Raw genomic sequence first — 16,248 nt, forward strand, 5'->3', positions numbered from 1 at the left:
TTTCGTCTCTCATCCAAGAGACTTCTTCAGTTCTAATAACTGGTGGGGGAAACTGGATTTATAAACCTGCAGGGGGAAAGGTCTCTGTAGGTGTTAATCCCAAATTTAAGTGTCAGGGTCATAAGGAGGGTGTGTCCCTGGGGGTAGGGACAGAATACTGTGTGCATTTGAGACACAAAATATTAAAATGACTAAAATTCCTGCTGTGACATGTTAAAATGTATTTCTTTAAAATCCCTACAACACATTATAAAATATTTAATATGTAAGATTGCTCATGCGGTAACATGAAGTTTGTGTCAAGAGTTCGTTTTATGCAACAAACTGGTTATTAGTTAGCATTAGCCAACTCCATTTGTAAGCCAATGGCCGTCTCAGCTGCAGACATTGATGAGAACACCCGATAACACATTTATGTAACGGTTTTTCTGCAAAGCTCTTTATGCTCATCCCTTGGGTCTTCAATACCTGTGTTCAGCTCCTCTACAGCAGCAGCAACAGTACTGTATAACATTACCTAGTGCAGGGGTGGCCAGCCCTGGTCATGGAGAGCCACTGTCCTGCATGTTTTAGATGTTTCCCTCTTCCAGTCCACCTGATGGTTGTTATCAGTCTTCTGCAGAGCTTGGTGATAGGCTTATCATTTGAATCAGATGTGTTGGAAGAGGGAAACGTCTAAAACATGCAGGATAGTGGCTCTCTAGGACCAGGGTTGGCCACCCCTGACCAAAGGTAAGAACTACTTTAAAATCAATGTGCATCTCAGTAAGGGGAGTAGTACTATGGAATGGTTTAGCAGATGAATTAAAAGAGTTTAAAGTTTAAAAGAATGTTTAAAAAACAAATAATGAAGAAGTACTGGAGAAGATACACTGACACTGATGCTCTAAACAGTGTGGGTGCCATTAGGGGGAGTGGTTATGGGGTCAGAGTGGGTCTGGGCCTGTTTATGTTCCTGTCTTGTGAGGATGTGTTATCATGTTCTGTATTGTTCTATAATGTCTTGTATTGCTCTGTTTTGCTCTGTAATGTTCTGTATTGATCTGTATTGTTCTGTAATGTTCTGTTTTGTTCGGTAATGCTCTGTATTGTTGTTTTGTTCTATAATGTTCTGTATTAGTGTAGTGAAATGTTGTGATGGGTTGTGTGGTGTGAGGGGTTGGAATTTTAAAAGCAATGCTTCTTCTATCCCCTTTTCAAACCACGTGTTGTCCAGTTGTCGTCAGTTAAGTGTTTAAATGTGGTAGCAGGTTTGAAATAAACGTGAAATGAATGTGTTAGCTTAGAAATGGAATCATGCAACATTATGAAACGACCACACAATACAACTCCAACACAAAATGTATGTTAGCACATGAGCATGCACTTATCTAACACATTGAACCTTTAATACTTATGTGTTGTTAGCTATTATTATTAATGTATATTAATGTATATCATTTATTACCTCCGCCAAGGAGGTTATGTTTTTGCCGGCGTTGGTTTGTCTGTCTGTCCATGTGCAAGATAACTCAAAAAGTTATGGACGGATTTGGATGAAAATTTCAGGAAATGTTGATACTGGCACAAGGAACAAATCAAAGAAGTAAATTTTGGTGGTGATCGGGGGGGGGGGGGGGGGGGGGGGGGGCGTTGGTGGAGGTCTGCGCTCTCCGAGTGCTTTTCTAGTATTCCAGCTATTTTTGTCTCAGAGACTTTTCAAACACAATATCTATCAGTGAGCAACTGTCAACTGTTCACTGACATGTTTAGTCTAATGGGAAAATCCACTTAAACAACAAAACACGTACACACAACATATATATGTTGAATAAAGACAAAAGACCTATTAGTTTCATGATTTGTCTTGGTTGCTATTGAGCAAACACTTTAGATACAAGGGGTGGGTTTGGGAGTGGGGTAACAAGAGAGTTCAAGAATATAATGGCATTTTTGTCCACTACACTGTACATATGAACTGTATTGTACTTTACAATTGTTGTATGGCTGTTAAGCAGTGAATGCAGGGATTTTATACATATCCAACATTCTTTACAGAGCTGGGATCCCCTTGGCTGGAATACATACCAGCTAACTTGGTCCCTTTGATGACGGTATTTCCCTTATAGAGGGAAAAAGCAGCACAAACTTAAAAAAACAAGAAGTGCTTCCTGCTTTCTCACACATACATACAAGAATGCATGAGCGCTTGGCACATGCACACTCACACATACAAATCAGCCGTTGCCCAAATCCGTACATCTCTGTCCAAGATACTCAAAAAAAGGAAAAAAAAAAACAACAAAAAAACAAAAGGATAAATATTCGATTTCAGCTACCCAGCAGAGACTGGTGTTCCGGCTTTGTACATTATTTATACCTGTATATTATATGCTATAAAGAATTTCTGTGACATTAAAATTTATTAAATAAAGGTAAGGGGGAAAAATACATTTGTAATAACAAAGCAACCACTGCTTACACTGATTGTTATGAACTGTAAACTCAGAAAGCAGCTAATATAGACTTCTTTTTATATACTGTTTACACTGCTTCAGCTTTCCAGCTCCGGTAACTTTCCCTGATGCTGAATGGTCTTTATCCAACATTCCCTTTTCTCCATCCTCCTGCTCAGTGCGTCTCCTCTTGGCGCTAAGTAAAGAGCTGCCAAGGCACGATAAGAGCATGGGTGGCAGTTTAGTCCACAGAAGAGGAGCCCTTTCACTGATGGACTGTCCCTCTGTCAAGCATCCTGCGCCTCTGGAGGTGGGAATGTTATCCACGGCACTTGGGGACATTTCTTTGCAGACTTCAATGGAGAAAGGCTAAGCAAGAGTGCTCTGATGAAAGGAGATTGGTTGTTCATTGTGTAACTCGCTTTGAAAAGCATATATCTGCCAAGGAGTTGCATAGGGAGTACTTTGGTGTACCAGTGTCCTTCATACCATGAATTCATTACTGCCATACAATACAAGCTGCTGGGGGAGGTCCGGGGGGTCCCTGCTGTGGCCTCCACCATCGCGGGTGTGCCTCAGGGTTGAATGTTTGGTCCCCTTAAGTTTCTGTTTGCCTTTCTCTGGATTAAAGGTCCCTCGGCTGGTGAACTGTGGTTTTTCATCATATGCACCGTCTGGATCTCTTGTAGGGCTACAGCTGTCTAAGGTATCTGAGCGGGAGGCCTGGGGGGTGTGGCCCTGGGAGGGACCCGAGGAGGTCAAGGAGGCAGACTTAGAGTGGAAACGAAAGCGCCGGGTGGTGGAAGAGGAGGATGAAGATGACGGATTGAAGTGTGACGAAGAGGAAAAGGAGGAGACGCTAGAGCAAGAGTCCACAGAGTCCAGAGAGTCGGGCTGTCTTCGGAGGACCCGCTGCCGGGGGCTCCTTCCATCGGACCTTCGAGGCCAGGGGGATGTCAATACTGGGCCCCTCTCTGCACACAAACAAACACACAGCTTGAGTTAGAGATTTTTGAGGGTTTTTTCTGCATTCTTCCTTCGGATATTTTTCCTGTGGAACTTCTCCCAAAAAAAGGCCTCAGGGTTTAAATGCAGAAACAGATGGAATGCAGACTTTATGGAAGTTCAACTTTGAACATATAAGTAGTGTTTCCAACTCCTCAGTAAGGAAAGTATTGTCCATCCCAAAAGTTGCTAGAAGTTGCAAAATGACATCATCACCAAATTTGCATAATTACAAATGTGCATGTAATCGTAATGAATGATGTAGGAGAGAGGAATAACATTGTATTAGAGACAAAAAGTGAATATAAAAACACCCAGATATATGTGTAGAACTACAAATGAACTATACTGTCAATTCTTGTTTTTTCTAATGCCCCAGTTCCAACCCTCCTCCTATATCTGGCCTTGGGGATCAGCTTAAGTGATCAAAAAGAGACAATCTGGAGGAACTACTTAGGTTATTTATTTATTTGTCTGTGTGTTTAGTTTTTTGCTTCATTTTCTTCGGTTTGTTTGGTTTTTTTAACCTTACAGTCCACTTAGGAGCCTATAACAAGTCACAGTAAAACATAAACATTTTTAACCGTAACATTTCAAATTTTCAATCTACATTAACAATCTAAATTAACCAAAAAGAGACAATAGAGAAAAGTGTCAATGGCAATTGCAGTGACTTATAGTCAGTGCGCTGATTTGTTTTAGACAAAGAACGATATGGGCTTTCACATCAGAGTCTCCAGAAGTCTCCAATAACACCAGAAAAAGTTGATAGATTTGTCACTAGTTGTTTTTTGACAAAGAGTCCCTGAAGAGGTCTGAAGAATCCCTAAATATACCAACAAAGTGTCTAAGTTGGAAACACTGACTTTTACAGCTAGGCAGACAGACTGTTTTTACAGCTGTCAGAGAAAATCATTTGGTGTCATTTAGAGGGAAAGTGTGTGTTTTAGTGTTTGAACCACTTTTCAAAACTTGATAAAAGTTTCTAAACAAATTTCAAAAGTAGCTAAATTTGTTGCTTGGTGCTTTTTAAAAAAATAGGACCAATGGCCCTGTAGCTTACCGGCCAAATTAAAAGCTTTGGGAAATGTATCCAGATGCCATTTATTATCACCCAGTTATGTGTATTTATTATGTTACAGAAATAGCCCATGTTTTGGTCATATTCCAATCAGATCTGGAAAAAATTCAAATTCCAACTTGATATCATTGATACTGATTTATTGGATCAATCCACTTCCTATCTCTTATAATGGGAACATTTTTCAAAGTCACACCAAATCCAGAATCAGATCCGGATCAAAATAATTTCAATACCTTGTGTTGACATCATCATAAAGAAGCTGTATACCAAGTTTGAAGTCAATCAGAACTGTAGTTTCGGAGAAGAAGACGATTGAATTTTTTCCCCATAAGAGCCCATGTTAAATTTTCCGTGAGTTCCCGGATCCAGAAGAAGATCCTGATCAGCATGTGCCCATTATGTTTTGGTCATCTCCCCTTCAGGGCTGGACTGTAGAAATTTCAACTTGATATCATTTATATTTACTGAATTACTGTATCGATCCACTTCCTATCTCTTATAATGGGGAAATTTTTCAAAGTTGCACCAAATCCAGAATCAGATCCGGATCCAAATAATTTCACTAACTTTTGTTGACATTATCATAAAGAAGCTGTATACCAAGTTTGAAGTCAATCGGAATTGTAGTTTTGGAGAAGAAGATGATTGAAATTTTTGTAACGGATGACAGACGACGCTGATGCTGGATACCGCATGTTGACAATAGCTTACGGCCTGTCAGCTGGTAAGCTAAAAAAGCTGCTAAATCTAGCAACAAAAATACGAAGTTGCATCAATGCATGTAAGTTGTGTCTGTATAAAGATGACTTGGCTATTGACTGTGATTTAGAGTCATTCTTTTAAAGCTGTGTATGACGTTCGTCACTAATTTTTCAACACATCTGTAATTCCATGCAGCCGCAATAGTAAGAAACAATGAAACCATTTCTGTGTTTGTTGCCGTTACGGCCATGCTGTGGCTGCGTGGAATCCTGAAAAAACCCGAGTGACAGTTTCCTTCATTGTTTTTTGTACTGTATGTGCTTGACTCCCAAATAGACACACCCTTATTCACAGCGGGCAGAAGTATAGATGTTACATTTACAATGATTCTGTTCAATTTTCTCCTCCTGGGAGATGTTTCCAGTGAACCATCATGTCAAAATGACAAGACCCGAAACGCCTTAACAGGATGCAGCCATTTCTAAAGATACTAATCGCACATGTGTTTTCCACTACAATAAATTAAAATGTCAGAGGTGAAAAGGGTCCATTCCAGACAGAACCATTGTCATTTAGAGCATTTATATAATGAACAGGTTAAAATAACAAAGTGCAGTTTTTCAGACTTCAGATAATGCAAAGAAATCAATTCCATGTCTTAACCAACACAAACTGATGTGTTAAGCTAAGAATTCTGAGCTAAATATTTGGTGGAATATCCTTGATTTTCTCCCACACTGGTGGTGTTTTGTGTCCCTTCTGGTTGAAAATGAAAACAGCTCAGCTTTGTCTGATGGACTGTGACCAATCATCTTACTCTGGGTCACATTCCAGAGGCTTTGAATTTAGGTCAGAAAATTTTATATGGCGTCTAAATATTTCCAGAGCTCTACAAGTATTTTATATTAATAAGGGGTAACCAATTTGGTACCAAGAATAGAATACAACATTGATTTCCTTGTGCTGTATGTATCTGTATAGCTTTTCTTCTGGTACTTATTAATTTTTTGATTGGATGACATGTGTCACCTGACTGTCACTGGCTGAGCCCTGTGAACAGTTATGATACTCACAGGTCTTTCAGATATGCACAAGAAACCCCAGGGTTGAAAGTCTAAGGACATTAGTTTCTTTGTGCTGCTATTCAGTATTAAAAAGTGTACAGTATTAAAAGGTGATTTATTATTTTTGAAATTTTTGGGTCAACAATGATCACCCACTCCAAGACCTTAGAGTAAATGTTGCACAGGAAGCATTTCAACAGTGTGGCAGTATAGAAGGCCAGTACCAGAGAAGTCCGAAATGGTTCCCTCTGAGTCCACGTTGAGGTTTTCTGAACTGTCAGCTGTACCGATCGAAGCCTCTGACTCCAGAGTTTCATCATCTGATGCTCGTGGCTCCAGTGTCAGCATCTCAAAAGTCAACTCCTCCCTGCAGGACCAAACATGAACCCCATCAACACAATGTAAGCTGTGCACACACCAATAAACACAGCAAATGCTGAGAACACACATCTAGAGCTGAAACGCTTAATTGACTAATTAAAAACTGATTGTAACTGATGATTAGAATGATTTGAATACAATTTTTCTGATTCAAAGCTTTGTTTCCTTAATTTCACTGCAGCTATACATTGGTTCGGCTGTTGTGTTTCACAGGGACCCTTAATGTGAAATGACGCCAGGATCAACACAAACATGGAGCGTAGCTCAGAAGAGACGAGACCAAAAAGGCAGAAAATGTCTATACGCTCATTTTTCTACACTGGAACCATCACGTACTCCTTTAAACTTTAAAACTTTCACACAAACATTACAGATATTTGTCTTCATTTTTTTCAGTTGTATGTTAGTTCCATCTTAAGTTGTTAGTAAGTTGGATCCAAATGCATTGAAGACTGTAGTGTACATATTGTTTGTAGACTTCATTTGACTTGTTCGTTGTTGTTTATATCTATAGATATTTTTTATCAATACTTTGATACTGTTGTTGTTATTTCTATATAGATATTTATTATATATCCTTTCACTTATATACTTTTTGTGGTTGTTTCAGCTGGTTCTGGAATAAAGGACAAGTTGTTTGTCATTTTCAGACATGTCTTTTTCACATTTTTACTAATTTTTGTGCCTATTCAATTATTTGTTTAATTGAATTGAATAGAAGAAAATAATCAATTGGTTGCTGCAGCTCTACACACATCCTAACACAACTCCAAACAGATGTTCTGACTCACTTTTATGTATGTTATAATTAGGAGTCATTTACAGTTGCTGTAACTCATCCAGAAGTTTTTAAGTGAAGATTAAGAGCATACTTCTCTTTCTGAAGGTTTTCAATTTGTTCTGTCAACACTCTCTCTTCCTGTTGCATGGCTGCCTGCTGATGCTCTGAGATTTCACTGAATGACTCGGCTCCTTCCTCTCCGCCGCTCTCCTCTATCACAGCATCCTTCCCAGGAGGTAGGCGGGGACTAACTGGTGGCGAGGGGGTGTGGTAACTCAGCCGCTGGATGTGGCCTTTTCCCTGAAGGACAAATCCAAGGCACATGTTTTCATCTAACTAACATGAATATTACATTTCACAGAACAACTATTTAAACAATTATGTTCTATGTGCAGCTGATTGAATTTAGCAATACCTTCCCTTGCACAGGCAGTGAGTTAATATCAAATGAAGACCAGCACAGCTATGTAAAAAGACTGACAAAACCCAAAGACACAACAACATACAATACACATGCTTACCTTTTTAGCTGCATTTTGCTGCATTGCATAAAGGTGAGAAGCAAAACAGTAGGAAAAGGGAGCTTAGAATAATACTAATTCTGAGAGCTCATTTTATTATTGCAACATCTGTCACTTACACTAGTATTCTAACATTTTTATACTTTAATTTTTTTTCCACATTTTAGTCCTGTCTCTGCTGTATTTTTTGTCTAAGTGCAATGTGGTATCTCTTACTTGCTTTATCTGAATTGTATTTTTTTGTATTGTAATACTCATCTTGTACTTGTCTGTGTTAAGGGATTTTTAAATTACTTTTTTTTATTGCATGTGTATAACCTTATGCTACCTTTGAGGGTGACCATTTCACATCTGTCCAGGGACTGCAGATGAAAAATAGCCATTGGGCTAACTCTGGTGCATTTGCAGCTTTGTGAATTAATGTACAATATCCCTATTAAATAAACCAAAATAAATAAATAAAATTAAAAATACTCTGATAAGTAGAAACTGCTTGTTTTGAGGATATTTCTCTTACATTCACAGCTGTTTAATAGAGTGGCATTCTGTGGGATTCCCAAAAAACAAAAAAAAAAGAGTCTTATCTATTATCCTCACAATAAAAAGTAATTAAAAAACATAGTGTCACATGTTGCAAACTGTACAGTCCTAGAAACAGATGCATAAAATCAAAATGTGTTGATGAGACAAAAACAACAGACTCCCTGTAGCAACCAAAGTGGAATCATTTCCTTAAAATGCAGCTGCAGAAGTAGATATCAGGGAAAAAGTATGCCAGAATCAGAAAACCTACACTGTCCTCCTGCAGATCTTTCCTCTCTTTTTAGAAGACTAAAAATATATAGAAATGACGTGACATAATTTTATGTCGATGTGGAAATGAGAGACAGTGACATCTAACTAAATGTGATCAGTGGTTGTTAGTTACACCTGTCAATCATGAATTTGAGCCTAACCAAATGAAAAAAAAAATTAAAATATCAAACAACTCAGATTCAATATATCTGTATGAAATCTGTATGAAAATCTAAAATTTCTTATTAATATTGTAATAACACTACAAAGTGTGTGTGTGTTTTGTGGAAATATGGCTAATTTCCACTTTATTATTTATTATTTTCATATTTGCAATTATTATTTTTAATAATTCAACCAGATAAAACCCCAGTGAGATTGAGATGTCTTTTACAAGTGTGACTTGGCCAAAAGGTCAGCAGCACACACCATAATGAAAAACAGGTTACAAGATCAATAACAAGAAATTAAAAAACAGGCAATAATTTAGTAACAACACAAAGTAATAACAGAAGTTTGACAAAAAAGTGCTATGGGCTTTAGATCACCAGCCATTTTTTTTAGTGGAAGATTTGGTCCAGGTCAACAAACAATTAAAAACACATGCACTGTCCAAAGGATTCTCACTGTCTCGTCAATAAGATGGTACAAAAAGCTTGTAGTGAAATAAGTTCTGGTATTTTTAGCTCTGATTAAAGAGTATTCCAGGCAGAGGGGGTGGAAAAACTGAAGGCTCACTTCCCCATTTCCCCATTATGCTGGTTTTGCTCTTATAAATCGATGGAGGGGATAGGATTAGAAAAGTTATGAAGTCTCGTTTGGATAATTTACTTGTACTTAATAATATATGCGATACTGATTGTAGACTGTTTTTTAGCTTTTATTTTATCATTTTATTTCTTACTTTGCAAATCATCAAAATAACTGAAAAGAAAAGACAGATAATTCTGAGGGGCAATGTAACAGTGTGCTATAAATCTAACCTTTTTAATCAGTTAAATGATATAGCATACACTTCAGTACATTCTATTGCCTTACTGGTCAAGCAAGGATGTTAGATTTTATTACATTTCAGTCAAAGAAATGATTCCATAACTTTGTGCTACACTCAGATTGTCACCTGTATTCAACCTCTACATAAAAAACATAACGTAAATCTAATTTTATGTAATGGCATTGTTTCACAGTACTAATTCACCTTCCAGACCAAACACATCCTGATAAAATGAACATAGATATAAAGGGGAAATGGAAAGACACATGCTTTAGTGATGGACACAGCAGATGAATGGACAGGACAGTGATGGATGCACCAGCATCACCACTGCATTATGACGGTTTAGTGTGTGTATACATACCATAGTGCGCGCTACACTCATGAATCTAACAGCTATTAGTACGGGTTTCTGGGTAAAGGAAAGGATTGGTTAGGGAGAAGGCTCTGCAGAGGAGAAACAGCTCAGAGAGAGGAATGTCAGGGGTGGCAGAGCACTGGAAGGGCTTCATTCATTGTTCAGTCAGGTAGTTTTAACACAGCCAACAAGAAAGAAGTGATTTGTAAAGAAGGAATCTGGCCTGATAACAGCCGTGTGAGTCATAATATTTGATCTTACCATCGACCGTCGAATCAGAGTCAGTCTGCACTTGGCTTTATTCTCAGCAAACTCCAGGGTGTTGATGTCCTTTAGTCGTACTTTGTACTTGTTCATCTGTTCACAGATGATAAGTTCTACACACCTACAGATGCGAGAGATAACAACACTTTAGAAATACTGGAATAATCCAGCAATGTGTGAACAACTACAATCATTTCTGGACTGATATTTTATTTTACTAATGTACAAAAAACTGACAAAGGATACAGATTTTTTTAATTCACTTGTTATATTTTACTTTTATAGCTGGAACTTGACAGCATGGCATTTTACGCACCACTGGTTTCCTTGGGACAGAAATTTAAAGACTCGACCCTGAATTCCCATAATATCTATATTTTTACTGATTCTTCCACCATCAAAAAGTGTGGGAAATTTTTTTTGGACATCTTAATACATCTTATGTTGTTTTGCTTGTTGCCTCTTTAACCCAGAACTATTTTTTTGTAGAGGCATCCAAGTTCATTTCTCTCTACATTTAACCATTACCGAGTGCTTTATCACTATTCATTATAATATTATCCTCTGCATTTTGCATTTTCCAGTGAAAAATCATGTATTTTCCTATATTTCATTTACTGACCATGTAGGTGTTAATAAAAGCTCAGAGTAAATTCAAAGGTTATTATATCAGAACAGAGAAAACTGAAGAAAACATGACTTGGAAAAAAACCCCATCATTAATTCTATATAAAAATAAGTGTCTCTATCCACTGTCATTTATCAGATGACATTGGTTTTACTGGTGAATCAGTGTTGTAGAAGATGGTGTTTCCATGTTCACTACAGAGACTATGGATGCATCTGAAAAGACAGAAATCTGATGCTGCTGAAAAGATGACAGGCTGCATTTTACCTCATTTATTTACATGTATTGATAGGATTAGTGAATCAACAGGTGTTAAACAGTTTAGATTAGTAAATGCTTTTGGGTCTTTAAGGGTTAATATGATTTTCATCTTGTTTCAGCTTTATCTGCCTTCTGGATTTCACTTACAGGTAAACATTTATAAACTCTTCCTGAGAACTGTCTTCTGCTCTTTTAATTTGGAAAATAAATTCACACATCCACTTACAGTTGTGTATTTGACCACGGCCAAGTTTGGGAAAGCCAGTTGTGTACTAACATCTAGTTTAAGCCTGTTTTCACTTATGTTTCCTGCTGCAAGTCAAATAGTTCTACAGCTTTAGAAATAATTACTGTCCCACTGTGATGTGGTGTTAAAATGCTTTTCTGTGTTTTCCTTTGGTTTATCTTCATGGAGTCAGACTGTGTTTTTTTCTACTGGAGGTTGAAATAAGCCAATTCTGTTCTGAGTTATAAATTACTTTGGACTTTCTTAACTTTGCATATGAAGCTGAAGCACATAATAATGGTCTCTCAAAACTGTTTTAGATGTGTACTGTAGAATTGAGAATTTTATTTTTTATCATTTTAGCAATTTATCATCCTTTATTCAATATATCATTTATTTGGTTATTTTCAGATTTTATCAAGAGAATGAGAAATGCCAGTAATTATGAAACTATTATTATAATTATTATTATTATTATTAATAATACACAAAATTATTATTATGTATCATGATCTGACAGAGTTTATGGTTCTATTGCTGTCCTAAGGCATCTGAACCGTAGTCTTACGCAGTGGTTTTGCCGATGTCCTGGACGCTCTGCAGTGGATCGATGGTGTCTGGACAACGCAGAATACACGGAGCAAAAACTATGGCCAAGGCGTTTGCTGACATTCGGTTCGTCTCCTCTTGCAAAGCAATCCTAGAAGAATAGGATGAACATTAGAGGTGCATTTGGGTCAGAGAAGAAATAAGAAAATTACGTGTGTTAGTCCTCATGTGAGCATTTCATAGTAACATAATAATACCTGACAAGATGAAAAATAAGCCGTTCCAGAGTGTTCAGGTGAGTTCTGCTTAACTGGTCAATAACTGAATACACTCCTCTGATCATTTCCTTTTTATCCTGCAAAGCTGGGAGAGGAACACCACAAAATGAATCACTGTACAGCATATCTTCTTCTGAATACATTAATATTTGACGATATGATATGATATCCTGAGACACCTGGAAGTATATACCTCAATAAGGCATTACGGACTTACCCATGGCACGTATAAACTCTCCATACAGCTCAAATGTCATCAGAGGATTAGGTAAGTCTCTGAGCCACTGCTTGAAGACGCTAGCAATGACGTGGATATTATAGTCGTCCAGATTCATGCTGTTTACATCTGTACAGGATAGAACAGAAAGAGGAAATACTTTATACCTCAAATACTATACCGGTAAAATTCAGATTCAGATGAACTTAACTAATCCCTAAGAAAATACGTCCCTCAGCTCAGGAAAATGAAATAAAATGAAAACAAATGAATACATAATCTATTTTCAACACTTTAAATATGTAAGTAAAATGTATTTATAAAGGCTTTTTCACAGACAAAAGTCACAAAGGGCTTTAAAAACTTATTAAAAACACACAAGAAATATATGAGAAACAGATCTTGTGCAAACCACTATTATTATATTTAATTACAACTAAAACTTGCAATGAAAGTATAGTTTTATTGACCGAAATAGAAAAACAAAATTGGATTGCAGGTAAAATCAGCGAAATTTTCTCCCATGGTAATTGGAAATAAAGATCTTGCATATCATATTTGATGTCATGCATCTTTAATCCTGACCTTTCCAGCTTTTATGAATCAAGTTCTTTTCTCATAATCCCAGAAAGACAAGGCTAAAATTAAACAAAAACAGTAGACTGTATAGAATTAGTGGACAGAGGTAGCATCTCCCATTGATTTCTACAGCTGTGTGTTCTACTGTTCTATGCACAACAGGAGCTGAGGGGCTGAGGGGTCAGCGACCGCTAAGTGCTGCTTACAGACTTGGTTTATTTATTAATTTACTGACTCTTTGACATACTTCTGACTCCCATCTGCTGTGGTTGTAAATAGTGCTGAAACAATTAATCAACTGGAATTAATAAAAAAAAAAAAGATTAGATTACAGTTTACCTGGATTGAAGCTTCGTTTCCTTAATTTAGCTGCTGCTAAACATTGGTTCCACTGTTGTTGACGTGGTTGTTGTTTATATCTATATCTATCTATCTATCTATCTATCTATCTATCTATATATATATATGTATGTATATATATATATATATATATATATATATATATATATATATATTTTTTTTTTATATAACCTTGTACTTTCATACTTTTTTTCTGGAATAAAGGACCAGTTGTCATTTTCAGACATGTCTTATCCACATTTTTACTCTTTTTTTCTCCTATTCTAATTATTGTTTGACAGAATCCATGTAAATAAAAAACAATGGATTAACTGATTACAAAAATAATCGATAGCTGTAGCTCTAATTGTAAATGTTTAGTCAGTAGAATGAACTGTTTCAGCAAAATAAAGTCATTCTACAGTGTTATTAGTGGAACCTGCTAAACCACAGCTACAGTCAGAAAAAACTGTGCTTTAAGCAAATAGAAACATGAAAGTGTGAAAGTGATCTTAGTAACGGAGTTGGACCAGGTACAAATACAATGGATGAGACCCGACTGACTCCTGGGAGAGAACCTTCCTCTGTAATTGTAGAGAATTTCAATTAAGGCTATGGGGGGCGAGGGCTTTTTGGAGCACCATCTTGTGTCCTTCAGTGGTATAACACTTTAAGATACTTCTATACTCGCTTCATTTTGGAGTTCTGGTCTTTGCCCAAAAATTTATGCTGCACTACTCAATCCCCCTAATAAAAAACCAAAATACATTCAAAAAATTGACAAGAGTGAAAGTGAGAAAAACTAAAGACCGAATGAAAATGAATCAAAGTTTCCAAAAGTTGGAAGTAGGTTTCTCAAACATCTTCAAAAAACAAACCTGTGTCAAGTCCTTGCTTGAGTTCTTTAATTTTGTTGGTGGATCCAGACTTCCGGTAGATTCCTTCTGTGTAGAGGCCGTGCATTTCAATGTAGTTGATCAGCTTTTCCACCACCAGCGGCACCGTTCGCTCGTCACTGGTCAGGCGAGAAACTTCAACTCCAAACTGTCTGGAGGACAATTCTGGGTCAAACTGCTCACAGATTGGACAGAAAAAGCACTTTTTAACCAACTGTAATGCAGCATTTACAGTATACATACATGAAAACAGATACATACAACGCAGGAGAAAGTAATCCACAGGTTGTCAAAATACAAACAAAAATTTCTACTGTTGAACAGTGAAATAAGTGGAAAATAATGCCAGGAACTGTACATGAACACACAGTAGTCGATGAATGTCACAGGACGTTATTGTGTAGATGGACAACATGGCCCACTTACCTTCTTACTGCATTTGGTGGTCATCTTCTGGCAGCACTTTCTGTGGCAGGCGTACCGGCACACTGGATAAACACAACCAGAGAAATCAAACAGGTCATTCCTATTATCCACAGAAAGGCAATGCCTCCTCATTATTGATGACTTCAGAAGATCGGACAAAGGAGAGAAAAATATGTTATTGCTTCAGAGACCAAAGCGGCAGCATTGGCTGGCATGAAGAAAATATCCTGTGCGAAAAGAAAGGGCAAACTGTGTGGGGAAATCTGTGGAGAGACGCAGCCGCAGACCCCATGAGTCCAGTTGAAAACAATCTGATTAAGGCCAAGAAGGGAGAGGGGGAGGGGCTTCAGTCTGAGGCCAGACTGAACACGGATCAGACAAGGGAGTGTTCCAGGTCACAGACATTTGGTGTGAAAAGAAGGCAATTTCATTCCAAATGAGATGCCTGGCAGTAAACTGGTGTAACTGCTCTGACTAATTTTGGATCCATAGTGAGTATGTGTGAGAGGCTGCATTGTTCAGTGAAATTCAACAAATACTTTCTCAAGAGGTTTATGTGTTTTATGCATGTTCTTGGTAAGTCCAAAGAGTAAAATCTACAGTGCATTCATACCAACTTAGCACTTTTGTTGCTAGATTTAGCAACTTTTCAGAGAACCACAGCAAGTTTTTTTTTTTTTTTTTTCAAAAAGCACCTAGCAATAAATTTAGACAGAACTTTAATAGATAGAACTTTACTAATCCGTTGCGCAGAGCCCTCAAGAAACTAAGGAAATTAAGGTAATTTGTTTGGAAACTTTTAGCAACTTTTTCACTCAACTGCTAAAAACACACACATTTCCCTCTAATGACACCAAATGATTTTCTGTCAGACAGAAAAACACATGGTCTGTCTGCCTAGCTGTAAAAGTTGTTTTCAACTTACTCACTTTGTTGTTATATTTAGTGATTTTTCAGACAACTCTAGAGACTTTTTATCCAAAATGTGACTACTGCCAAATCTATTGCCTTTTTCTGGTGTTATTGGAGACATGTTTTTTTGGGAAAACAGATGAGCTAGAGACTGAAAGTCAATACTTTTATGGCGTTGAATGATTTGCTTCAATATTACTGAGTACTGAAAAATACAAACATTTCCTGGATTGTTTGGTATCATTTAATATCTACTTTCAGCAATGCAGCAGGAAATAAAACACACAAAAAAGCTTTTATTCATGTTTATCACAATGCTATGATGCTAACAGAGGTTGTGGTAAATAGATTAATTTCTCCTTTAAAGGTAGAGAAATGATAATGAGTGGAAAAATAAATTTGAAGATTTGCACTGTGATGATATGTAATGCAATTTTCCTTTTGTTAAAATAGAAAATTGATGTAGAGAAATGATGAATGAGATTTTTTTTTCTTTAAATTGTGCATCATTTGTCTGTATAAAAACATGTCAACAGTATATAAAATGCAGAAA

The 16,248-nt window shown here is 37.0% G+C and overlaps 1 protein-coding gene across 8 annotated transcripts in view; it reads right to left on the reverse strand.

Moving 5' to 3' along the window:
* Positions 1-1,828: 1,828 nt before the first annotated feature.
* myo9aa (myosin IXAa) overlaps positions 1,829-16,248 on the reverse strand; it is a 191,160-nt gene continuing 176,740 nt past the window's right edge. For 6 of the 8 annotated variants that reach the window (XM_030123409.1, XM_030123417.1, XM_030123383.1 and 3 more), the window contains 10 exons: positions 14,784-14,845; positions 14,340-14,532; positions 12,544-12,672; positions 12,306-12,411; positions 12,068-12,199; positions 10,382-10,505; positions 7,974-7,991; positions 7,544-7,752; positions 6,515-6,657; positions 1,829-3,409 (listed from right to left, as the gene is read on the reverse strand). In XM_030123409.1, the coding sequence (XP_029979269.1) occupies positions 2,919-3,409; positions 6,515-6,657; positions 7,544-7,752; positions 7,974-7,991; positions 10,382-10,505; positions 12,068-12,199; positions 12,306-12,411; positions 12,544-12,672; positions 14,340-14,532; positions 14,784-14,845 (1,607 nt within the window). In that variant the 3' untranslated portion in view covers positions 1,829-2,918. The remainder of the gene's footprint in view (positions 3,410-6,514; positions 6,658-7,543; positions 7,753-7,973; positions 7,992-10,381; positions 10,506-12,067; positions 12,200-12,305; positions 12,412-12,543; positions 12,673-14,339; positions 14,533-14,783; positions 14,846-16,248) is intronic. The other 2 variants (XM_030123401.1, XM_030123393.1) reach the window with 2 other exon arrangements.

Source organism: Sphaeramia orbicularis, chromosome 3 (assembly GCF_902148855.1).
Source record: "Sphaeramia orbicularis chromosome 3, fSphaOr1.1, whole genome shotgun sequence".
Classification (NCBI taxonomy): domain Eukaryota; kingdom Metazoa; phylum Chordata; class Actinopteri; order Kurtiformes; family Apogonidae; genus Sphaeramia; species Sphaeramia orbicularis.